The following is a 27,517-nucleotide window of genomic DNA, read 5'->3' on the forward strand; positions in this document are numbered from 1 at the left end:
GTTCTATCTGATTATTAGACAGACTTCTGTCCGTGGACAGAACTGTTAACAACGACAGCGAACAAGAGGGAGAATGTGAGCACTGTGTGCTCAGACGCTGCCATTCTCAGCGCCGTCAAAATAAAAGTCTGGCACGCCGTCAAAATAAACGTCCCACCACGAACACATCGGCCAAACAGAAAAACTTATCGGCCGATGCCGATATTTGAAAAATGCCAAATATCAGCAGATATATCGGCCTTGGCGATATATCGGTCGACCACTAATCAGAGCACAGTATATCGTCTCATATGGAGGAATAAGGACAGTGCCAGAAAAGAGGGTGGGGGTGTGGATAGACGACGAGCTCTGTGTGTGTATGTAGGTGGCTTAGAATCTGCTAGTAAACACATCTGCTCTGATAAAGCCCTAAGTATTTTTAGCCTCCTCACTGAGCAGCTCTCGGTGTATAACAACTGAGGCCAAAATTAGCCCAAGAGCAAGAGCTAGCACTACGTCCTCAATGCCTTTCTAGGTTTGTAGTCAAAGACCAGAGGATTAGAAGTGGCAACAAATATATATGCTTAACATGATTTACACATGTTCCTGGATCATCATCCTTTGGTCCTGGAACATTTCTATCAACCAGTCAGAAGGAAAAGGGTTTAGACCTAGGTCCTAGAACAACAAAGAATGATGCAGGAACATGTTTTACAACACTCCAAATAGGGCTGCACGATAAATCGCATGCGATATTTAATGCGCATCTTGTCAGTAAAGCCGGTTCTTTAATCAGCGGTAAATCTCCATCACCTGCGGGCTTTCACATGAAGCAGCATTAACTACACAGAGCCGTTGTTCACCGACAAGCTGCGCAAAACCACGATCATATTTGATCATAGCTTGTCGGTGAACAACGGCTCTGTGTAGTTAATGCTGCTCCATGTGAAAGCCCGCAGGTGATGGAGATTTACAGCTGATTACAGAATGGCTTTACTGACAAGATGCGCGTTAAATATCGCATGCGATTTATCGTGCAGCCCTAACTCCAAAGCAACACTGCATTCAAGATATATTTGTACATCAATAAGTATCGAACCCATAATCTTGTTATTGCTAGCACAATCCTGTACTGTTACAGCAGTGTTTCTCAACCCTGGTCCTGGGCACCCCCCAACACTGCACATTTTGTATGTCTCCCTTATCTGACACACCCATTTCAGGTCCTGGAGTTTCTTTTAATGAGCTAATGAGTTGAATCAGGTGTGTTTGATTAGGGAGACACACAAAATGTGCAGTGCTGGGGGGCGCCCAGGACCAGGGTTGAGAAACACTGTGTTACAGGAACACTGCCTCACTTGGGTAAGTCATGTTGTGCATGTATGAATGAATGTATGATTCTTGCTTGAGTGCATGACATGTGTGGTCAAATCCCAAACAAGCCCCCAAATTGTGTTAGAACTGTAGAGAAACACTTTACAGGCCATCACCTGGGTACTTATGTCAGGGGTGTCCTGGAGGGCCAACCATCTGCAGAGTTTAACTCCAACTCAATTAAACACATCTGAACCAGCTAATCTAGGTCTTTAGGATTATTAGAAACTTCCAGACAGGTGCTGAACTCTGCAGGATGTTGGCCCTCCAGGAACAGGACTGGACACAACTGGCTCATGTTGAGATGTGCACTTATATCCAGAGCAGTTGTCACTGATACAATACAAGAAGCAAAGACAGTCTGTCTGCTTGACGTTGAGCCAAAGAGACAGCGGGCCAACCTCCCACCACGAAACAGTCTGAGCGGCTGATGGCTATTGTACACTACGGTTACACACATTGTTGCTCCATTAAGCTGAGGTTTTAATGACTGCTGAAGTGATGCATGTGTCTCACTAAGAGAAAAAAAAGTGTAAATGAATTGGGAGGGAAGGGAAAGCAAGCATATAGGTCCTGTCAAGTTTAGAGTTAGAGTTTGAGATAATGCTTGATCTGTGAGAAAGAATTATTTATGGACATTGACTTTTATAAGTTGTGCTTGGCAGGCAAAATACGCTCCTTCTGCCAAAGCTAAATATCAATCCATCAGAAATTTGTTTCTTGAGGGGGACAGAGAAGCATTCCAGAGCAGCATGTTCATGTTCATCCGACTAGTATTATCTTAAATTAACCTTCAATGTCATGAGCAAGAATAAGTGTCTATTCATCAATGCAATGTTTAAAACAAACAAAAAAAACTTTTCATATAATTTGGGTTATTCTTTCGGAAAGCATGTATAGTGTGACCGTTTGCCATTTGTTTTCCTATTTAGTCCATTGTGCCAAAAGTAAGTCTAGAAAACACTCTGTGGAGAAATTATATGGCACATAAGAGTGTAAGAGTAATTAAGAGAAAGTAAGAGTGGTAGAAGCCCTTGTGGCATTGCTGATTTTTCTTTGTAAAGTTCTTCGTCTGGGAATGAAAAGAACTGTGGTGTGTCTCTTTTCTCCAGCAGTGCTGAGCTGCTATGTCAGTGGAAAGTTTGCAGTCCATCACATATAACAGGAAATCCTGTAACCCCAGAGGAAGTGGTTAGAACTCGTTGTCAGGTCTTCTAATGGCGTTAGGAAGACAGAACAAAAGGCAAATGGCAATGCAACTGGCCTACACTGCACAAGCTGAAGCTGCAATACCCAAGACTGTTATTTGTGTGTCTCAGGTAGACAGTTAGGCCAGGTAACTTTAGTACATCAAATCAATGGAGCCTCAGCAAAAACATCAGCATTAATGCTGAGGGTAACATCAGCATTAGTGCTGAGCTGAGTCAAAAAAAAACAAAAAAAAACCTTTTGACAAGTCATAGTCAAGTCTTAAATCCAAGACACAAAAAAAAACTCTTAATAAAGTATGTGAACAAAACAATTTTAGCTATGCAAGGTCAACAAGTTAACCTGTCGACATGTTTACAGCTAGATACTAGATAAAAACATCTGGTCTAATGGCACTGACAACTGAAATAATTTTTACCACTCCATTAATGTAATGTAAGAACCAATAGTATGTACAACTGCACAACTTGCTTTCAATGCTTTGGCCAAGGATTTGCACCTGCATTTGTATACTTTTGTCCAGTATGTTTCTGGGGTTACAGAATTCTTCAATCAATGGTTACAGAGTTCAAGCCAACCCAACACTACGACCTGAGTGAACAAAGCTTTTGGTTTCCATTGAGTTGTGATTATTTGCAAGCTAGAATATGGTGAGGTGTTAACCTCAAACAATTTTCAATGATATCATAGAATGAGCATTCTTTTTTTTTCCGAAAATACTGCACATTTACATTTTTCTCCTAAATAAATTCTGGTAAATAACATTTCTGGTAAATACTCCTTTAAAAAGTGTTTTTTGATTATAATTTTATTAGTAGTAGACTAGAACACGTGGATATGTTGTCATTCAATTTCTTACACTATAATACTGAACTTTGATTTCAGTGATTAGGACTATGAGATGGACACTTGCTTCTTGCACTCTATGTTGCACTTTACTTTTGCTTTAAAAAAAGGATTTCATAGAAATTTGGATTTCATTTGGTTTAATAAAATATTCTTAAGTAAAATTGTTGATTTGTTTTGTGGGAAATTAATCGTTTAGATTAATCGATAAATTAGTCGATAGATTAATCGAAATAAAAATAGTCGTTAGTGTCAGCCCTATTTATAATAGTATTTTTGTCATGGATTATTATATATTTTTTCAATTGTTATGTTTCATTAAAATGAAGTTGTCTATATTTAGTAGATTGTGTTTAACACACAAAAGAGTGACGATCAGATTAACACACAGAAGTATAGAAATTCTACACTGATTTAAAAAAAAAAAAAATCTGCGCTGGTATCGGATCGGAATTGGCCGATACTCAGAATTTTCTGGATCGGATCTGAAAAAATGGTATCGTTGCATCCCAACCATTTATCACACCCTGCAGCAAAAGCACAAAAAGCTAAATCTCTGGAGTCGTCACTCATCTCTAAGTCAGGACACAGATAACTGCAATGTAGTCACATCTCAAATATTCTAATGTTTGCTGATGAATTCAAATATCAAAACTGCAACCTAGGTTCGTCATGCCTGGAGCATGAGCTGGGACTCCACATGTCTGGTAAGAAATATGGGCTGGTTTCTGACGAGACGTGACAACATGAGTTGAAAGTTTTGAAAACAAAATATTCTCAAGGCATATCTGAGATTAAATAAGTGCATTGCTTGAATACACAATTGAACATTCTCATAATTCAATATTGTAAGTGATGAAACAATCAAATTTTATAACTGCACATAAAAGTAAAAACCTGGTTAAAATCAAGAAGCAGGTTCTGTTCATTTAAAGGCATTGATTAACTAACTATTGAAGAGGCACAGAAACAATTTCATAGTAAAAATATTCACACTGAGAAAATGAAAGAGTTGATCTTCTGCATCTTGTTTAGACAGTACAAAGCTGCATAACTAACCTCTGTGACAAACACCTACATTAATGAAACACTTGAACAGTTTCTTACAATGCAGCACTTTGAAAAGCGTGAGGCAGAACCATCTAATATCCATTCGCAGCCTAGCAAAATGATGATAATGCTAATTAATGACATTAGAAAGGGTTAGCAAATTTCAGTTTTATTAAACTCTGGCTTGGTGTTTAATCATGTACAGTAATAATGTGGTCTGCTGCCAGACTCCATGGAGATGTTTGTGGTCAAGCGCTTTGTTCACTCAGTAGGTGTTACCATTGGATTTAAGCTTGCTGCAGCCTCTGTAATGTGGTTAGCGTTCTGCAACATTCTGTAATGGGAATTAGTTTTATTCCTGAGATCTGAAAGCAGAACTCAAAATGGATAATAAAAGTTTTGTGGGTTATTAAGATTTACGATTAGAGTTTGACTAGCTCTTTCATTATTATGAGGCTTATATGTGCTATGGAAACAAGCTTGTACAGTACACATGTATGAATGCAGAAGGGGTTTGTGGGATACATTCTGGGACATGTTCCAATAAAATTAACTGCTTTTGGTCTTGTTTCATTTGTAAACAGCGTTCTTGAACACAGTTCTCTGGAAGAAGTCCTTATAAAATTGATGGAAAGCACAGACAAGAAGTTCAGTATGCAGGGTTCTGGTGGATGAAGAGATTAAGGCCAAAGAGATGGCAATGTGGTGTAACCCACCAAAGTTAGATTCTTAAGAGATGGGCCACTTTGCAATGTCTAATAGTTGCCTGTGGTAACACAGGCTCAGAGGGTCTGGAAGTCTGATGGTACAGATGTGTCCTGCTTTCCGGATGGGGACTGAGAGTGAATATAAGCACAAGCCCTTATCTATCTTTCCTCAGATATTTCTCCATTCACTAAGAAGCCTTGCACATCCCCATGAACTGAAGCTGAACTAAACATCAGCTGAACATGAAATGGAGCATCACATCCAAGAAAAACCCAACCCTGTTGCAAGTTTCAACGATCCTACATTTCCAAAGGCCTGCACATTGGCAGTAATCTCTGTTTGGATAACCTAAACATTGCATGTCCTAAAAATACAATAACAGAACTCACACAGTGAGAACATAAAACTGAATACTTGCCTTCGTCCATATGATTCCCAAGTATGTCTTTCTTCTTTCCTTGAAATATGTGGACCTCTGGAATGATAGAGAATGCAAAGAGAGAGAGAAGGTTTGGTTAGTCTTGTAAAATACAATGAAGACACTTTAGATTTTGTTTTCCAAATGTAAAGCTGCTTTTCCGTTTTATTTTATAAGTGAGTGTTTGGTTTTTCCACAAAGAATAAAGAGAGGTGAAAATCAGGTCTCACAGCTAGTCAGTTTGTTCATTGCGTAACCAAAAAAAAAAGTGTTTCCATGCTGTTTAAGTGTCACTAAGCTCCCACACTAACTAAACAACAACTACTTAAGTGTTGCAAATCCTTCTTAAACATTGTTCTTAGACAAGAATGACTTTCTAAACAACATAACACAACTTTTGTTTTGTTTTTTTTCTATAGCAACTGTATAATAAATTATAACAGAAGAGTCAATGAAACTGGGAACAATACAGGTACAAAACAAGTAGAACAGATATTTCTTCATACCATGATGTAGAGATATTTATATGGACACACCCCTCCAACCGACCTCCTTTCAGTGGCCCTATGAATACAGCTTTATACAATTTTTAGCCTTCCTAACGTGAAGCCTGTTAAAGCTGATACTCATGGTGGGCAGGACTAATGCACAGCACAACAGCGTCTGGGCTTCACATTGATTTCTCTGCATTAGGCCACACTTCAATATTTCATCAGAAGCCATTCAAAATGGAAGGTCGATCAATATGCATTAAAGTATCTGGTGAAATTATTCAGCAGTTTAAGAGATATAGAAGTCTAAATCTGGAAGATGGTCAATATCATGGATCAGCATGACCAAAAGCCAACGGGGACTTAAAAGCTGAAAACTCAATTTTGTGTTGATATCAACAATCGTAATTGACTCTGCTGCTAGTATGAGAACCTCATGATTAAGTTATGAATCCATTCATGAGTCATACAGTGACCTGTCACGATGTACCAAATCTCGGGATCAATTCTATGTCATACAAAAAACGAATGCAGCCATTTAGCCACCAGCAAAAAGCCTTGGCTTGAGGAAAAAAAAACAAATGTAGGATAAGATAAAGGCATAGAAATGTACTGTGGGTAGTTGACAAATGGACATGGATTTTTTTTCCTATTTTTTCTATTCTATTTTTTGAAGGCGATTATTTTAAGGGAAAATGTATGATTTCAGATGTGGTAACTAGTCACTAGTTTTAAGTAGGGCTGCTCGATTATGACAAAAATCATAATCATGATTATTTTGGTCAATATTGTAATCACGGTTTTTTAACAATTATTAGTGGGCCATATAACCAAAACATTTTTTAATGCAAGTCTAAAGTATTCAGTTAACAGCCTATAGAAATTGAATAATCAAATGTAAAATAAAACAGCATAGTCTTCACTGTAAGAATTAAACTTCCTTTGTTTCTTATTTAAGCTACAAAAGACCTTCTGTGAAGAGCAGCAAGTGATTTTGTCCTTGTCTTTTGTTGTTTGATTAATATGAAGCACAAAGTCGGCAGCAGGAATATAGCCCGATGTCACTTTAAAAGCCGCACAGATCCAATTTACTGTTACACACATATTTTCATTCTCATCTGTTTACATTCATTTATTACATAACCGACGAGGGTTTACGTGAATAATCACTAAGCGCCGCATTGACACATTTTTGCATGTATTTGACTGTTTAGGCGCATACGTTCAGTTAAAAGATGACTTCACATGTCCGTGTTCTGTTCAGTCTCTGAGCGCAATCCTCCTGAGGAACAGCGCAAGTTCTCTTTCGCGCTTTTAAAAACATTAATAAATCTAAATCAACTTTAATAACTCAAGCACCTCCCATTTTGCAAAAGTCACGCTACATGATTTTACTGATTTACACATGAAAATGGGCTTTTATGGAGGAGTGAAAGCGCACTGCTGGAAAGGGGGCGGAATGGGGCGCAATAAGTGTTTTATCTCGATTATTATATTTTCATAATCGTTGGAGGCCGAAATCGAAATCGAAACTGAATTTCGATTAATTGCACAGCCCTAGTTTTAAGCAACATTTTTATTAGTCATGTATCTGACCTCAAAAAACGCATACAATGCACAATGCATTGTGCACAATGCACAATGCATTGTAGACATTTTATTTGAGGTAACTATGGCGACTTTAAAAATGACAAATTTATTTTTCTATAAAGAACATTTACACAAGGTGTCTTTTTTGGGAAAATCTTGTTTACAAAAAACAAATACATTTCTTTAATGAAAATTTGTGACTTAGTTCATGAAGAAGGCTACATTTTTAATTAACCTCAAAATTGCATTATTAAATTGATAAAGTGCAGATTATTCTTTATTATTTCCAGATGTTTAAAAATAATATATGTATTTATCAAGAGAATGAAAATGTGTTTTCATCAACCCATATACAAGACAGAAATACATGATACTCCAGTCTGTGAGTCAGATTTGCCTTAGCAGATAGACGAGTCACAGCTTGCCCTCACTGTACCGTCCCACTTTAATGTTCAACCCCCCACGGCAACTCAAAACCTATACGTGCATCCTAGTTTACACTATTACACTACTAAACTAATGGAGTGAACATAAAAGCACAGCTGAGTACAAAACACTGGTACAATGCACAAAGCAGATCTGATGACAGCTTCATTAAAGCCACGCTTCCATGCCATAGACTCAAGCTTTCCACAAACACAAACATACACAAAGAAAATAAAATCAAGGATGGGAGGGAAATCGGCATTTTAAAACAAACAGAGAAAAGAAAATAACAAGTGTTGTCTCTCAAAATAGACAACTTTCCCTTCTGTCCACAGTAGAAAGCACAGGAATGTTAGAAGAGGCCCAAAGGACAGCAACTGTGTGAATGGATTGGTTTTCTTATTTATACATAAAAAGGGTATGCTACATATGACTGTTTTTAATGTATTGATTGACTTCTGGTTTATGTCACATGTGAAAACTTTTCAGTGTTATATTGTCCATTCAATGAAAGCGTTTTGTTCAATGTTGTTTTGGACTCATGACTTTCATGGTATGAAGCCAACAAACAGTTAAAACTTTCTTTAAAATTTATTTTTGCATTCCACAGAAGAAAGTCATTCAGGTATGGAATGACATGATGGTTAGTAAATGAGAACAGAGCTTTCATTTTAGGGCAAAGTGAATGAGAGACCAATGAAATGGTCTTCCTCTCAGTTAGTAAAGTTAGTGGTGGTAGTAAACAATGCAAGCATGGTTCTATTACCTTTAGGTTTACTAGCAGTTCTGGCTGCTATGTAAGAGAAGAGCTTGAGCACCCCCTTCCATGAGTACACAGGCTGTAGTCTAATAGTAGCCGACATGGGGAGCAGATTGACTCTTCATCATGCTCTTTCCATAAAAACAAAAGGACCCGTACAAGAGGGTCCCTCCTTTTCCGTTTCACGCTCGTTTACCTACAGTCTTCTAAGAGCAGCTTAAGATATAAACACAGCTCCAACAGGTCGCCTAGGGCCACGCTAAGGTATCCCCACCCCCAACCCCCCAAAGGAGGAAGGGATGAGTTCCAAAACACCTACACCTCGCACAATCTGCGTAATTCCAGCAAGTGTTCCTCAAAGTGGAGAGCAGTAGATTTGTGTTTTAAAAGACTTCTCCAGTAAAGAACAGCCCAGGACGAGCACAAAGGAAGTCTGTAGAGCAGAAAGTGTGAAAAAAAGAAAAGAATTTGCTGTAGTCTAGGAATGTTACACAAGTAGATCCAGATTCCAGTGCCTGAAGGAGATTTCAGCAGCAATCTCCAGAAAGAGGCAAAAAGACTAAAAACAAGGAGTCAAATTGTCAGGCATTTCCCCCTTTATATGCACATTCCAAGACTTGTTTGAGAAAGACCACTTCCAGGACTTTCAGAGTGCCCCGTCAGCTCTCCAAGTGAAGAAAATGGAGAGGGAAGAAGCACACTGTTTCACAGAGGAGCAAACTCTCAGAACGACCGCAGAAGGAAGGAGAGAGTCCCGCCTGCACAGTCACCACTGTTGCCTGTGGATTGAGGAGTCAAATGTCAGTCTGAAGTCAGCATGCTCGTTCTCTCTGGTTCTCTCTCTCTCTCTCTGAGGAGGAGGAGGAGGAGTGGGACCGGTTCATGGGCCCAGCCGTGTCAGATTACACAGCTCCTCCTCTTGCCGCTGACTCTGCCTCCATTCATGTCTCCCAGACAAAGAGATTTTACAGCATGGCACCTCTACAACAGCCGGCAACTTAAACAAAACACTCAACGATCACACACGCTGCTCATAAACAGCACTAACAAAACCACAAATACTGAGCAGTGCAGCTTTACAGGCACTTTAATGCCTTTGTAAGTAGAGAGAGAGAATGTGGTACATTACAACAAATTCAATACCGCCAATCTTAACTGCTATAAAGAAGCTCAGAGCCACATCATACACCACTAAGTATCGCCTCTCACCACTACCCAAAATACCCCAGCGCACGCCCAACATGCCTGGAATAAGGCTGATAAAAACAATCTGACCTTTCTGCTCTTTAAACTGACATTAAGGCCTGGACAACAACCCCCAGTGTGACACTACAGGGCTCTGACCGTCTCGTGTGACCTTTGGTCCCTCGCCTCTGTCAAAACATGCCCTGTAGATTTAGCTAGTGATAACATGGCAACCAAAACATTAAATTCCACAAAGCTGTGCTCATGAGACGTCGTTTTAAAATCCTTGCAATTACAGTCACAACAAATGGTGTTCATCTTTAGGTTCTTCAGACAGCCTTTTCCTATTTATGTAAAAACATCTGTTAATCATAGAGCTGTTAAATACAATGATGGACCTACAAAAGAAATTGAATGCCTTTGAAAATTATCAAAGACCATTTGCCAAGTCTTTTGTTCCAGTGTTGCAACATTATCATTTGAAAGGGCAGATGTGAAGGTTCACGCATGTGAAATGGGTTTTGCTTAGTCCTGCCTCACATACAGTGCGACTGAAACACCTGCAGGCATCCTGTTCTGTGTTAAAGGTGCTTATTGTAATTTCTCACCAACCTGTCTGCACGGACACAAGGAAAAATGCCTTGCCATGTCAATGGCCAAAAAGGAAAATAAATAAATAAAATAAAATAAAATGATGTCGTCTTATATGACAAAAAGGAAATATCTTTTAAACACTGTCACTTGACAACAAAATGGTATAATAAACTTAATATTTATTCAGCTGACTTTGAGTTTCCCAAAATATTTCACTCTTTTAATTTTTTGTCCTTCATTACAGTATTACAACTAGGGCTGGGTATCGTTCAAAAATGTTCGATATCGGTACCGATACCGATACCTTGACTTCGATACCGGTTCCTGAACGATACTTTTTTCGATACCAATTTTATGAAATCAATTTTAACAAGATTACATTATCTAAAAAAAAAAACTTTGGTTTTATTTTTCAGCTTCGCATGAATTTTAAATCCAGAAACAAAAAACGGATCACAGAAATGGTATAGTCATCTCCTGAATTCATCGGTAAATTTTGCACTGACTGTATGAACTGCATCTTTTATGTTTTTTATATTTTTGAGTAAAATTATACATCCACAGTGACAAAGTGTCATCACCCATACATAATCTTCTAAACTAAAAAATACTAATATAATATTCTAATATTTTTATTATATAATAATAAACTAAATAAAATATATTAAAAAAAAAAACTCAAATCAAAATTCCAGACTGATATATAAAAGGACTCATATGCTCCCTTGATAGGTCAATTATAGTTGAACTCTAGAAACCAATGCACCATGTGCTCCACACTGCCGCCATGGGCCCAGATCATATGCTGACAGCAGAATGATTTGTTAATGGTACAAATCTCTAATCAACATAGGACAAGCACTTGTAAACAAAAGGGCTGAGGGTAGGGCAGAGATTCTGCCCAGCATTTCCATCTAAATGAGGGCTCAGGTATGATATTTACATGCAGGTCATAGTGCTCCAGGCAAAACAAGTGGAATTTTCCAGTGGAAATTTAAAATAATTTAAGAGGGAAAAAAAAAAGATCATATATCACTCATGCTGAATCTACGATCATCAATGCAGTTGTTTTACACGAGATACAGATCATTTTGCCCCAAGTCTGTCTTAAAGGGTCATATGATGTTCCTAAAAAGAACACTTTCCTCAAGTGTGACGGAAATGTTACGCCACTGTGATGCCGTGTCCCGGCGCGACGAGACAAGACCAGTAAAACCCATTATAAACGAGGCATTTGTTGCATCCAGCGGGGACATACTTACTGATTATAATGACTTATACTGTCTTTTTACGCGTTGCGTTGCGCATCGCGCTGCATAAACATAAAACCATGTCTGCATTTGTGATCGGAGAAATGACAAACAACAAGCGCTACTCTACACTGCTCAAAACTCGCGTTTGAATCATCAGTGGCAAATTCTTTAAATATGAAAACATACTTTCAAACATACATAGCCAGCATTGTAGTCTACTCTAGAGGTCTACACGGGTCCAAAAATTGCTACATTGAACCGACCCGGACCCATCTATTATTTTGAAAGTTGGACCCGGGCCCGTGCAGAACTGAGAAATGTCAAAAATGTACTACCCGGAACCGACGCGGACCGTCAATTATTTGAAAGATGGACCCGAACCCGGCCGGGAAGACACAGACCCGACTGGAACCGATCGGCACATGTTCCACAGCAAATTGCTATTAACTAGTCGATAAACAAGTTGCGAAAATTTAACTTTTTGTCTTACCTAATGTAAGAAGCCTTCTTCCTTGTACCTGACTGTGATGCACACAATCCTCCTTACCAAGAAAGTTCCATCCATGTTATTCCTCTCTTGCCAATTGAAATGCGTAATCCACTCATTATTCCAGTTTCAAAAGTCCACTTGCTGTCACGGTGACGGATGACAAATGCGACTTTGCAGTTTTGCATTTTTTGTATCTCGAGTCAACTTGCATAATAATTTAGACTGTTTGCCCATTTGGATTATAATAACGATTGCTCGTCCAGTGCCATGGCTGCTGACGTTAGCTTTACTTATTTGATATCATCTCTGTGCTCTCTGAGCAAAAATGTTAGATATAACAACAAGACGGTTCATTCATAATATTATTTAAAAAATAATCAATAATAACTCATAGACATGTGGGGGCGTGTTTAAACGAGGCGTTTTAGGAGGGTGTTGACCAGTCTTAACTTTTATAAAGAATATCTCTTTGGGTTTGAGACTTTAGTCTTTGCAACTTTAGGGATCTTATCTATTCATGAACAGTTTGTAACACTCCAAAGAGAAAGGAAAACTTGAAATCGCATCATATGACCCCTTTAACAAGACTTTTACACACTCCAAAAGCATTTTTAACACATGCACCGACAACTGGACATCCACATAGCATATAATTTGGTGTGAATATCAACACCATAAACAATCAAACAGCATACAATATTTCAGCAGGACTGAATTTATCTCAGGCATACAAATCTGAAAGACAAAAGTTTATCCTCCACAGGCTTTATTTATTACACATGACTAAAACCACACCATCTAACGGACTACATCTGCACGACCATCTTCAACATGCTTGTCTCCAATTGGGCCACTCACTTCAAAAGTGAAACAGAAGCTTCTCCATCTTTAGACAAACAGGGGGAAACGAAGCATAACATGCACACTTCATTAGCGATTCTATCCCATCCATTATCTCCTGCTCTTCTCTAAGATATCTTCTACATGGACAGAGTCCATTAGCGCTCTATCCTGTAACACTATATACAGCTAGAGCTCTGGGCAAGGGGCTGTTAAGGTAACATGCAGCTATAACCATTCAATTGCCGTGGGCACCCAAAACAAAAAATGAGGCATTTACTGCATTTGTGTTGTCATTTACATTTACGTAAGAGGGTTTGAGTCTCTGTTCAGTGTCAAAATTCAAAAGCTGTCAATCATCTCAATCATCTTCACAGGCTACAAATGTCAGATCCTTGCCAATTAATGTGTGCTTATTCCACATGCTGAAGAGCATACTTTGAATTGTCTTAGACACTGCACATCAGTGTAAATGACACAAACTAAAAACATCAGCATGTTCTCTGCTCTTTTGCAAAGCAGAATCTCAGAGCCAAGCAAATCTTGTAGGCTAATAACAATAACACTATTTAAATGAACAAAAGCACAATTATTAGAAGTAACTGCAACAAATGAATCCAAAACATGCTAAGCTAGAAATGTGCAAATGATTGTTGTCAAGGAGAAAGAACACTGAAACGCAGTGGGAAGACTGAATCCACCCACCTCCATGCATGTACACAACATAAACATTCAGGCTTCTTGTCTGCTTCACTCAGACAGATGGTCGACCAGAATTATGATCCTGTAGCGATTATGCAGGAAGACATATTGGTGGCACAAGGGGGTAAAGAGAACAGTGTTGTGTGTACGCAAGTATAAGAGGTGGAAGAGAGATGCAATGGACCAGAGAGTGTGAAATGGTCTATCCCTGCTCTATACTCCTGTTTCAGATATTCTAAACAGGCTCAGGTTACCTCACCATTACCCTGAAGCTGTGGAGTCTAACTCTAAAAGACAGATGCCGTTTCTGTGGGGGGCAACCAAGTTCGGCTGACCAAGTGTGTGCAGCTGCCCCACAAAAACAGGTTGAAAACATAAGAGTCACAATAAAATGACTCCAGACATTGATTGAAATGATCCAAATGTCCCGACAACCACATGGTTTTTTAGGCAAATATTTAGTTTCACAACACAGCACTAAGTAGAGTTAGACGGATAAATGGTTTAATTTTTTTAACCAATATTTACACTTTTCCTCTTTTTATGGTTATATTGGGACCACCAATATAGAATAACACCCAACAATGCCATTTAAAAGGAACAGATGTCTTGCAAGTCAACATATGTTAAAGGTAAGCCTGGACGATAAAACGGTATCGATATTTATCGACAGTACACCTTCTTCGATATCGATAGAAAAAATGTTCGGTATAGCACACGATATAGGCACGTACTATGATTGATGCAGACAGCACACACAAACATGCTGAAATGAGTGCTGTGCCTGCCTGTGATAAGGAGATTGTGAATAAAGAATGAATATTAGTCTAATTTAAAATAAACATTTGCATTAGAATGTTAGGTGTGCATCAGGGAGCGTCAGCAGTGGCACGCAAGATGCGGTGATATAAGTGACGTTGTTGCATTTTAATGTTTTGTTAGTCTAGCCCACGAGATGCGCCGCTGCGGTGTTATTCATTCAAAATATTAGAGAAATATAGAAGTTCAATGCGGAGAAAATCTTGAATGGGTTAAAACCGAAACCAAGTCATTCACACAGAACGCATATTCAGTGCATTTTTTAGACTGACAAATATGACTGCACTCGCGTCTCACAGAAGAGATGTATAGAAAGCCATGCAAAGTTAAAACAGTTTAAACTTTTAGAAAACACGTCACAAATTTGTGGAGGTTTATTCCTTTTCACTGCGTCTCAAATGTTTTTAAATGCAGTCTGTGTGAATGGCGCTTCGGCTCTTTGGATTAAGCAATGCATATATACTAGGGGTGGAACGGTTCAATTTACTCACAGTTCGGTTCGTATCAAGGTTTTAGAGTCACGGTTTCGGTATGGTTCGATATGTGCTATGTTTAGGCAAAAAATATACTGTCAAATAAAATTAAAGAAAATAAGAACAATCTAACTACAAGCAACAGCACAAATAAATACAAGAGAGTAAAAATACAAATAAAATAAACAGTGATTTTCAGTTTTTTTTAGGTAGGTCTAACATTAGTTTTTAGGTACAGAAATTGAATAAAGTAATGAAATGTAAAACAGCATTGCATATTTGACTGTATAAATGAAAGATTAATCTTTATTAAAGTTACAAAAGCTATTCAATCAAGAGCAGTGAGTGATTTCTTTGTAGTTGCTGTTTGATTAATATTAAGAAAGTGCTGTCACTTTAAGAGAATGCACTGATCCAGTGCACTGATACAGTACGTTCAGCCGGCTATGTCTGCTATAGTATACTTACCAAGATGGGCATTTTGACATAATTTCTGTGTGAATTTGTCCATTTAAACATAATACTTCAGAGAGAGATTAATATTTGCGCGTGTTCGGTTTGCGCGCTTCGGATGAACACACGCACAAATCTTCTAACTGCATGCGCGAGCTCGCGTCCTCTGGCTGAGACTGGCTCTTAAATGTTTAAACTGGCAAAGCTTAAATGAGTTTAGCTTAAACACAGATATCAACGTGTGCTGTTCAGGTCTCACCCGCGCGCGCGAGCTATCAGCACCCGGGTGATAATGGCATAAATGACTGCTCATATTCCAGCATACGGCATTCGCATTGAACAAGAGTGAATAGCTTGTCCACATTTTTTTTTTTATCGCTGTTGTTTTAATTGTTGCTGTTTGATTAACATTAAGAAAGTGCTGTCACTTTAAGACAATGCACTGATCCAGTGCACTGATACAGTACGGCTATGTCTGCTATAGGATACTTACCAAGACGGGCATTTTGACATAATTTTTGTGTGAATTTGTCCATTTAAACACAATACTTCAGAGAGAGATTAATATTTGCCTGAGGCGCGGGTTTGCGCGCTTCCGATGAATGCACGCACAAATCTTCTCACTGTGCGCGTGAGCTCGCGTCCTCTGGCTGAGACTGGCTCTTAAATGTTTAAACCGGCAAAGCTTAAATGAGTTTATCTTAAACACAGATATCAACGTGTGCGTGTCCTATCAGCACCTGGGTGATGACGGAATAAATGCTCATATTCCAGCTAGACTTGTGCCGGTATTCGGTAATGCGATATATCACGGTAATGAATATGCTTAAATCAGTATCACATTTACAAACTCCCTTAAAAAAATCATTAAAAGCTGTCACTGATCTTAGCTCATCGCGATCTCACATTTATAAGCAACGAAGCTCTCTACACTGCACAATGAATCTTTTATTTACACCGTCTACACTTTGCTTATGAAAGGATTCATGAGATATGTCTGTGATACATTACTCAATGCTGCAAAAACACGTAGAAACCTTTGAAGCTGCCCTCAGCGATCACAATCACAAGTATGATGACGATCTGGTCAGTCGCACTGGTGCTCCTAAATATTTTTTCATAGTCGCACGCAGTAGTTTTCAGTCGCAAATGCGACTGAAATGGTCGCACTGTAGAGCCCTGTTATATCGTTGATTTTTTTTTTTTTTTGCTATATCGCCCAGCTCTAGTTAAAGGTAGGCATTATAAATACCAATAAATAAACAAATAAAGACTATTGAATAGGTAGACTCATTTAGAATACAAAAATAAATGTATAAGGCAATTATTTTACAAGAATGCTCCATAACATGATCTCTAACATGATCACTGCTGAGGTGTGGTTAGGAGAATAAAAGAGGAGGATTGCATTTCCAAGTACCTGGACACACAGAAACATAAATCTAATGTGTCCCAAAGCCAAAGTAGAAGGGTTTATGCATTTTTAACCTTATGCCTTCCCAGGCATTTCCATCAAACCAATAGAAATGTCTATGGGCAAATAAGACATCCCAGATAGATGCAGGTTAGCGGTTTAAAAAAAAAAAAACTCAATTTATTCTATGTAGGAAAATATCAAGTTTGTGGCAACACTCCAGTATTTACAACAACCTTACCTTGATAGAAGAATAAGGTTAGTTACAGAAGGGATTTGACCCTATCCTATCTAACTATTGCCTCAACCAGCTGCAACTTAACCTCAATTACGGTAATCGATAGGGGAGGTGCTTAAATGGATCTTTAAGGATAAAGAACAACAAAAACAGTACAGCTCAATTCAGACTCGCAACAAAGATGCAACATCTCCATGGCAAATCGTAGCTGCTTTGTAAACAAAACGGAGTGATGTGATCGAGCTGCCAAGTTCAAGGCGTCTGAGAGCGCGGAAGCTTAAAATAAATCCCGTGTGTAGCAGAGACACGGGCATTCATGACATTAAGTTTCGTTAGGTCTCAAAGCAATTACATGAACACGATTTTACTGTAGCATCTTGAGTCTGAGAGAGTCGTGTAGACTAGAGACTCCAAAACAAGGGTCGGTTGACGGCTAACTTTGTGCATGCTTTCTTTATGACAGATTTCTAAATCATCATCATTACAGATTATATTGACCATAACAGTGATAAAAAGGTTACTAGATCACATGCTGACCCAACTAACGGTGTCTCGGTGTATATAACGTGTTTATTATGCCAGGCTGCTTTTGCACGGCACTTTGCATGTTGAGATTAATACAGATTCCATGTCATTCAATTAATACGATTCAATGTCAATTAACGAGGCCTCAAGCTTGGGACTAAAAGAATGAACACAAATGGCGTGTCTGCATCTATGCAACCTACTATTAAAATTAGAAAACACTGCAATGGTTATATTTCATTTCATTACATAAACAGTGTGTATCGTTTAGCATAAGCATAGAAAGCTAGCAAAGCCGGGCTAATAATGGTGCTACATGGACCAAATCTCAGCGCTTGGTAGAATAAAAAAAAAAAGTTGTGACTGGTTACGAACCACACCAGGACTCGTAACGTGTCAGCAGAAAAATGGGTCACATACAATATGTTTTGATGAGGAACACGGCAAAAGGGTCGATAGCATGGTCGGCTAGCCGCTTTTGAGCTAGCTAGCACGCTAAGCCTAGTAAAATCAACAACAGAGCCATTATCCTCGAATGAGGGATTTAAACACTGCACTTACCTCCAGAAAAAATATCCTTCTGCTGCCAAACGGAACAATAAAAAAAAAATCCACTACACGTAGATCCGCGTTAGGTTAATACGTCCGTTAATTGTCGGGATGTTTGTGTTTCCACATTCGCTAAAAGGAGACGCTGCTGTCGCCCGGCAGTCTCGGTGTCGCGCACTGACTGAAGCTGTGCAAATATATTTTTCACGGGAGCGCCGCTACAAGACTGCGTGAACGCGCTTTAGTCACATGAACGCGGGAAGGAGAACAACGTTGGGTCAACAACAGACGAGTGATGATGAGAATACCGTCACCGGTTACTATCGTAACCTCGGTTCCCTGAGAGCGGGAACGAAACATCACGGAGACATTTCTCCGTTATGGTTTCCACGAATCGGGTCTTTTGAACAGTTCATCCCAAAGAGCCGCTTTTTTTAAGCAACGTGATCCCTGACATCCCAAGTGTAGTGTAAAATGTTCGAACAAAACCCAGATGTATACATAGGCCTACTGTAGCTTTTTATTATGTTTTTAGATTTTATTAATATGTGATTGTTCTGTTGCGACCAGATCCCGCTCACGATAACGACATAGGCTATACTTTGCATTTACAATAGCCCACTACATTTCATGTGAATTTCATTTCATTTAAATGTCATTTCTCTGGTAAAAGGTTAGAATGTTTATATGGAATACAGTTTATTAAAACCAACTCTGTTTCACATGTTAATAAAACAATCACCATATTTACAGCACGTTTTATTTGTAACATTTCTGTTATTCTTCTTTTAAAGAAACCTATAGACCCATCAGTCCTTGATTTAAAAAAAATAAAACTATATTAGGTCACTGATTCATTCAACATTTGATTCCATATACTTTAATCAAGTTAGACGCCATATTGTATTAAAAAGCGGATAAAACGAGGCTGTGTGAGGGATAGACTTATGGTAGGCCTATGCACTGTATAAAGGTCCTAGATCATGTCATTCTAAACTGTTTTATTAAGTTTTGTCCAACAAAAGGTAGACAAAACTTACTCGTGAACAAATTATTCCTATCAGTTCTGCAAAAAAAGAAAGAAAAAAAGATCCTATTCAAAAGAGGACATCAAAAAAATAGTTGATGACTTGAGAAGACTTTGTGTAATGTACAGGATTTCAATGGATTACATGAGACCACCGTGTGTAATAAAGGTGTGTCAGTGATTTAAATAGTCTGTGACATGCTGTAATTAAACAAATAGTTCATTTTCCCATGTCAGTCTATTTTTTTACTGTCTGTCTACTTAAAAGTTTTTAAATTATTTATTGATGGAGGACTCCTGAGAGTTCCCTGTCTAGAATTAACTGAGATACCTTTACCTGTCACTGGGTACTACTGCTAGGTGTCCTATTGTACTACTGGTGACCACTATAAACTGTTCTATGTGTCAGTTCTCATGATCGGAGTGGTTTAGTGCATTTAAATCGCAGTCAATCCCAAAGCATGTGCTGTTTGTTTTATGAGACATGGAAAAGTTTGCACACCTTTTACACACAATATACAGTACATTGAATAAACAATGTTACCGTGAAGCAAATTTCTTTAATACAACACAAGAACATTGTGGTGTAACTCTGTGTTATTGATTTTTTATCATTTATATATTGGGTAAATTCAGCTAAATAATTACAGTATGTTTTCAGTATTTTCCAACTCTTCAGGGTCACATGATCCTTCAGAAACTATGATACACTACCATTCAAAAGTTTGGGGAAAGACTAATAATAATAATAATAATTATTATAATTATTATAATAAGCAAGAATTCAGCAAGAACACATTAAAAATGACCAAAAATGACAGTAAAGAAATTTATAATATTAGAAGGATCCTGTGACAATGAAGACTAGAATGGCTGCTGGAAATTCAGCTTCACTTTCAAAGGAATAAATAATATTTTTTGAATTGTAATAATATTTCACAATATTAGCATTTTAGCCTTAGTGAGCATAAGAAAAACTTCAGTAGTGTATCTGAATTCACTATTCATTACTATGACAGTGCTTTAAATAAACATATTCATTCAATATCCCATATGCACACACAATAGTGTATTATTTTAAATGTTTGCATGCAGTTTGTTCCATAGTTACAGATGGTAGGAAAACAACAAATTATTCATGCCTCTGTCAGACATTACCAGAATCACATTAGCAGTCAGTAATAGGCAGCCACTGTATTTACCTAAATTGTGTAAAACAGGTGTTGAAAGTAGGTGAGTGTATAATGTGCTGATCATATCATGGCAATGGAAAAGAACACGCATGTCTGTCAGTAGAGCCAAAACTACTACTAATACAAAAGTGCCATCATTGTCTATATGACTGCAGACTAGACACACCTCTGGAAATGTGTCAATAAAGATGAAACATCACCTAGCCACACCTGTAGTTGTATATTAATAATTACTAATTATGAGTCATTTGTTAGAGATACATGACAGGCATATTTTAACATGCTTAGATTAGACTGTAAAATGGGACAGTAGCACTCTTACTGTAAATTAGCCCTGTGCTCTTTTAAGCTTCCAAAATTGCCAACTCAGCCCCTGAGAGGAAATGACATCATTGTTTACAGCTCTGCAGCAGATGGAGGAATGGGAGTGGCCCCTCCGTGCCACACTGATGATTCAAAACAGCATTTAGTCACAGTCTATTTTTCTTTCCCTTAGTGCGGCCCAGTGTGTTAAAATCCCAGAGTGCTCCTGCTCTCACAACATCACTGCTTGAAAGTGCCCTGTAAGCAAACTCCTGAATGTAGCCATTCCTTTTTCACATCATTTTCAATCATTGCATTTTTTTTGTGTGCGACATAATGTAGTAAGTGGAGTTACTCTAGAACAGGAGCCCTCAAACTTTCTGGACCCTCAAATATTGTAATAACATAGCAAGGGACTATATTCATAAAATACAGGTCATTTATACTGACCATTTAAAATGAGAGAAAAAAAGATATTATAAAGACATCAATTACATAATTGACTTTCACCCAAAAATGAAAATTAGCCCATAAATTACTCACCCTCAAGTCATCCTAGGTGTATATGACTTTCTTCTTTCAGATGAATCCAGTTGGAGTTATATAAAAAATTGTCTTTGATCTTTCAAGCTGTTTCATGGCACTCAGCGGGTGTTGCATGCATCAGTCCAAAAGAAGTATAACTCCGACTGGATTCGTCTGAAAGAAGAAAGTCATATACACCTAGGATGACTTGAGGGTGAGTAATTTATGGGCTAATTTTCATTTTTGGGTGAATTAACCCTTTAACAAAATAAATGATGAAACTGTATGGAAAATATTTACTTTTAAGTTCACATTGTACTGTATCTTTTTTTTAACCCACAGATACCCTGTCAATGTTTTATACAAGACACCAGCGTTAGAAAGCAAATTTTTCTAAATGATACCTTTTTAAATGATATATTATTTAAATATTTAATATTTCTTACATTTTATAAACTATAATTTTTCTTAATTAAAACATTATTTTCCTTCTTTTGACAAACCCTATTCTAGATGATGCAGATGTTGAGATATTTTGGCACCTATTGAGTAAAATAAAAGTATGTACAGCCTACTGAAGATGAAACTGGCCTCAACGCTCAGGCAACATTTGATCTTGCGCACTTTCTATCTGCAAATTTAATTTAATTTAATTTAATTGGATACAGTCCATGACCACAAACTATCTAGACTATGATGTTTTCCTCTGGAACTAACATTATCCACATTCTCCAACTCACTGCAGCCTCTCTGCTAATGATAATCTGTGCTAACAATGCCTCCATTCAATGAAGTCTATCAGAACCAAATGTTTCCATGCATACTTGTGCGACTTATGAATGCCTTGCTGATCTCTTCTGATCTTCTGTTCAGTCAGTCTTGCTTCCTTTATGTGCAATGTGTAAGATCCTTATGTTGGCATGTTTACGGTTAAAGATGAAAGGCTATATTGCTTCCTCACTGATAATCCCAGCAGATATTAGTGCTCCCGTCCCATCGTTGCTGGTTGAGCTTAAACCAGTGGGTACAGGACAGTGGGGGAGGGCCGGTAGGGATTACTTTGACAAGTTATGTAAGCATGCCATCCAACTAAAGGGTGAGAAAAAGAAGGAGATGGAGATTAAAGGAGATGGTAGAAATTTCAGTAGGTTTAGGGAAGCAAGCAAATGGGGAGGAAAAATCCTGTTCCTGAGAATGCTGAGCTTTTCTGGAATGTTGATAGCATTTGAACCGCCTGCTCATGACCGAACAAAGAAAGTTTTTTCTTGCTGTGCTCGACAGAAAAAGGGACAGAGTGGGAACAGATGGGAAACAGAACTGTTTAGATCTGGGAAGCGCTACCAAGGCTTCCCCAGTCGAGCCCTTATTTTCTTCGAAACACTTTTTCACTCATGACATGACTAAACAGTGGCTAATATTTGTATGCTTAAACCTGATTACAAACGTATGCTGAAATGAAGTACCATTTAAATAGATACAGATAAAAAGAGACCAAATGGACAAAGGGAACATATTAAAAGTAAAAGCTGTTTCATGGCTGCTCTTAAACAGTGAGAGCTCATGCCATATGCATAATGTCTTAAACATTCCTCTTTATGCTTTCACAAAAGTCAAGACTGCCCCCCCTGTAACAGCTTTCTGTTGACCAGTCAAATTCCGCTAAGGCGTGCAGGATTTGCATAATGGGCTAGGTTTAAGTTTGCTCATTTTACACAACTTTAGAGAACCTGAGCCATGTGAGGTCACAAAGGAAGGACAATACTGTAACACTGCCAAAAACTAGTTTCGTAAGAATCTTTGCTGTCATTCATCTGTTTTGAAATGTATCCACACTTCAGATGGGGTAAGGAAAAAGGATTATCTGGAAAATATTCAAAGATGTTGGTTCAAGAGAGAGGGGGGAAAAGTAGTGAAAACATAATGTCACTACTGCGTAGAAAAGACTAGCGCATTTGTATAGGCTCAGACTGTAAAAAACTGCGATGGCGCCCCCTACTGTCAGTTAAATTCAATACAATTCGAATTTATTTCTATAGCGCTTTTCACGTTTCAAAGCAGCTTCATAAAAAGTGTATGCTTCAATGGTACAATCAGGAAGTAATGTGTTATCGGACAAAGGTGAGTGTGCCAAAGTAATGTCCATATGGCAATAGTATACCACTGTAAGATAGTTGGTTAGCTAAAACCAGAACAACTATCCGACACTGGGCTCAGAAAACTTCAAAAGGAAAACTAATTTGCATACTTTTGCTTCTAAAGTAAATGTATCTTGATTTATGGATGTGTAGATATTTGTACTAGAAAAGCAGACAAACACAGAGGAAGATATTTACTTTTAGCAATGTTTGCAACATTTAAAGCGAGACACTGCAGGTGAATAGGGTAAAAAAAACAACTAATAGTCATCACCTTACTTACGCAGCTGATTGATTACATTGATAATTGCAAAAAAAAATTGTATTACAAGTTTTCTAAAATGTTAGGTTTAGATACGCAAATGAGTCATTATTTAATGAAATATGCGCTAATTTGCATACATTTCTAGTACAAAAATCTAAACACTGGATGATGTCAGTTTCAAAATTCTTGTTTAATTTCTTTGACATATTAGAGTCAAAAGTTTTTGGGTATCTCATTTTTGTCACTCCATAATTCAGAAAATGCTTAGAACGGAAATAAAACACTATATTTTCAAAATTTTTAGGGGATTAAAATGTTGTATATAATCAAGCAAATTATATATGAACAAATCCCTCTGTAAAAACCTTCAGGATATAGACAGTAGGGCTGGGTTTTGACACAAAATCCACGATTCGATTTGATTCTCATTCACTAGCTTGGATTCGATTCGATTCAATATCGATTATTTTGGATATATATCAGGTACAGTACATGCCAAATTTTCTCAAGGAAAAAAAAATCTCTCAACTAATGCTGTAAAATATACATGACAGTCAGTTGGTACTACATTACAATACTGAAGGTTAAAATTGACTGATTTGTTAAAATTACACTTAATAAAGTTTTTTTTAAATAATAAAGTTACAATTACATAATATTCATTCTTCAATTCGTTTTTTTTTTTTTATATATATAAACATAATGGTGGCTGTCATAAAATCTTGATGGATTAATTCAAACAGGAATAAAAATGTAAAGTTTGGTGTGTGTGTAAGTGCTACTCAAGTGGAGATTTATGGCTCAGTGTAGGAGAAAAAAAAAACTAATTTTGAGAAAACGGCCTTTAAAAATATGTATTGTAATTGAAATCTATTGACACAAATAGATAAAAGTGCTATAAAAGAAACACTTAACAGTGTCTTTTGGATGTTTTCTTTCCACTAGTCTGAAAAAAGACTTCCAAAGAAACCAAAAAGCCCAAAATCTCAAACTTGACAGGTGCATGAAAAAACTGTGTTTTTGCCTGCAGTGTCTCCCCTTAATGCCATGACTATAAATTTAAGACTTTCTGCTCTGATTTAAGACCTTTTTAGGTCTTAATTTGTGAAAAGGCGAATTAAGACTTTTAAAGACCTTTTTATGATCTGCAGAAACCATGGTTTATTCTAACTTTCTTTGATGTGTCAAAATGAGACCAAAAAACAAGCACAGACCACAGAAGTCCTGATAAACACATAATTGGCCTTTATTAACACTGCCTTCCAGAAAAAGCAAAAGGTTTTCAGCAGCCATACTGTGAGATACCCACAGTGCCTGCCGAGTTTGTGACGCTTCTGTGGGTTTAACGCCTATGCATTTTCATTCCCAAAATTGAATACCAATTCACAATGTCCAACGCTACACATATTTCAGAGACCGGGAAAGGCTGATGCAGTAACAATAACAGTGAAAATTCACTTTAGTGAAAACATAATGAATTTCACCTATGCATTGCATTTTGTTCATGTCTTCCTTTACACAATGAGGTTGGTAAACGCTAGCAATCCCACAGCACCCTCTGATGGTCGTAACTGGGACAAAGGTTTACATCAATGTCGGCTCTCGTTTCCTGTTTGCTATTAAAAGATGGTGACTTGCACAACAGGGCAGAAGAAGGGACGTGCCAGCTCACTGAGTAATCTGGAAACTTTTTTTTAAATCATCTAACTGTTTCACACAGTCTCTTGGGTGATACGGGGGTCTCCAGGGATTCCTTGAAACAGCATACCATTTTGTCACCATCACCAAAGTTAACGGGAACTAAAATTAGTGAACAGGAAATGAGCAATTTTATCCTGAAAGCAGATGATAGGGCACTTCAGTAGGGCACTTTGAGTGACTGGAAACTAGTACTCATTTGGCTCAATAATGTCAATATTTACAAAAACAGAAACGATTGAAAAACTGCAAATCAAAATTGTCCTTCAGCAGTAATTAAAGCAAAGCCAGTTCAGAACAACTGTGTAGCTGGAACACCTTTAAGAATAAAGATTTCTGAATGGATAACTTACAGGAAAGGAAGATTATTCTTCACAAATATTTACATAAATTATATGCCATTTGGACTGTACATTCTCATATATTTAAAGCGCTTAAACAATTTATAACTTATAACTTTTTGTGCTTGCAGTCGATCGGAGGGCCCCAGATATCAATGTAAATTAGCTGACGGAACAAATAAATGCTTGAACAAAGTCCCTTGAACAAACAAAAGCTCGTAGCAGCGCTTTTCAATCATGGTATTCTTTAATAATACAAAAAGCCCTGTGACCTCCATGCACAAGAGAGTGGAAACGGCAGTTTTGGGTGTAAAAGTGTGTCAGCCCAGCAAAAGGCCAGACAGAGCATTCAGGTCCCTCATATATGGGTTGTCGCTGAGGATACGGTCGATACGCTGCTTTTGGTCAGGAAAGATGTCGTACAACTTCCTTTTGAGCTCTGTGGTTTCTGAGGGCGACCGCTGTGGAGGTGGAGAAGGGGATGGTCGAGGAAGGTGCCAGTCTGGAGGTCCGGAGTGTGGCCAGTGGGAAGGGGAAGAGGGATGTGCTGTGGACTGCGCTGCCGAGGCGTATACTGACGGGGTTGCCCGAATGTCTGTCCTCGGTGGGGCCATTATGGGACTACCTCTGTGAGAGGACAGAAAAGTCATGAGGGGATAGCTTTCTTTTGCTTAGAGTAACAGATGAGACTAGGAATGTGTGATACCCACTGCTGGGTATTATTTTAAGCAAAAATGTGTAATTTGGAACTCACCGACAGTCTTTCAATAGAAACTCGTCTAGGTGAGGTCCATTCTTTCCAAGTGGGTCATCTGGGATCATAAAGTGATCTTCTACAAAGGTGAACTGTAAGAGTCTGAAAAATCCATACAATGAGCTCTAAGTCTGAACAAATGTTAACTGAGCACAAAACACTACCGTTGAAATATTTGGTGTCAGTAAGATTTTTTTTATTATTGTTTTAGAAAGAATTATCTTGCGCTCCAAAGGCTGCATTTACTTGATCAACGAACAATTAAAACCTCAAAATTGTGAAATATTATTACAGTTTAAAAGAACCGTTTTATATTTTAATACATTTTAAAATGTAAGTTATACCTGTGAATTTTCAACATCATTACTCCAGTCTTGTACGCCACATGATCCTTCAGAAATCATTCTATTATTAGAAACTGTGCATTCTAAGAACATTCAAAAGAACAGCCAGCATTTATCTGAAATACTATATATATATATATATATATACACTATACTATTATAAATAACTGTTTTCTATTTGATTATGCAATTTACTCCTGTGATTTCAAAGCTGTGATCCTTTAGAAATCATTCTAATATTCTGATTTGCTCAAAAAACATGTATTATTATGTTGAAAACAGCTGAGTAGATTTTTTCAGCTCTCTTTGATGAATAGAGAACAGCATTTATCTGAAACAGAAACCTTCTGTAACCATATAAATGTCTTTATCATCATTTTTGATCAATTTAAAGCATCCTTGCTAAATAAAAGTATTAATTTCTATAATTTCTCCCCCCCCACCCCAACAAAAAATATACTGACTCCAAGCTTTTGAATGATATAGTTTATAATGTTACAAAAGCTTTTTATTTCAGATAAATGCTGATCTTTGGATCTTTCTATT

The 27,517-nt window shown here is 37.7% G+C and overlaps 2 protein-coding genes across 2 annotated transcripts in view; both read right to left on the reverse strand.

Annotated features, from left to right (window-relative positions):
- siah1 (siah E3 ubiquitin protein ligase 1) overlaps positions 1-18,598 on the reverse strand; it is a 27,006-nt gene extending 8,408 nt beyond the window's left edge. Inside the window, exons 1-2 of the mRNA XM_016550561.1 lie at positions 18,399-18,598; positions 5,585-5,641 (exon numbers count right to left, since the gene is read on the reverse strand). Coding sequence (XP_016406047.1) covers positions 5,585-5,594 — 10 coding nt within the window. The 5' untranslated portion in view covers positions 5,595-5,641; positions 18,399-18,598. The remainder of the gene's footprint in view (positions 1-5,584; positions 5,642-18,398) is intronic.
- Positions 18,599-25,062: 6,464 nt separating this feature from the next.
- Positions 25,063-27,517, reverse strand: part of n4bp1 (nedd4 binding protein 1) — a 16,951-nt gene continuing 14,496 nt past the window's right edge. Inside the window, exons 6-7 of the mRNA XM_016550562.1 lie at positions 26,628-26,729; positions 25,063-26,500 (exon numbers count right to left, since the gene is read on the reverse strand). Coding sequence (XP_016406048.1) covers positions 26,194-26,500; positions 26,628-26,729 — 409 coding nt within the window. The 3' untranslated portion in view covers positions 25,063-26,193. The remainder of the gene's footprint in view (positions 26,501-26,627; positions 26,730-27,517) is intronic.

Source organism: Sinocyclocheilus rhinocerous, unplaced genomic scaffold (assembly GCF_001515625.1).
Source record: "Sinocyclocheilus rhinocerous isolate Xijiao unplaced genomic scaffold, SAMN03320098_v1.1 scaffold1938, whole genome shotgun sequence".
Lineage (NCBI taxonomy): Eukaryota > Metazoa > Chordata > Actinopteri > Cypriniformes > Cyprinidae > Sinocyclocheilus > Sinocyclocheilus rhinocerous.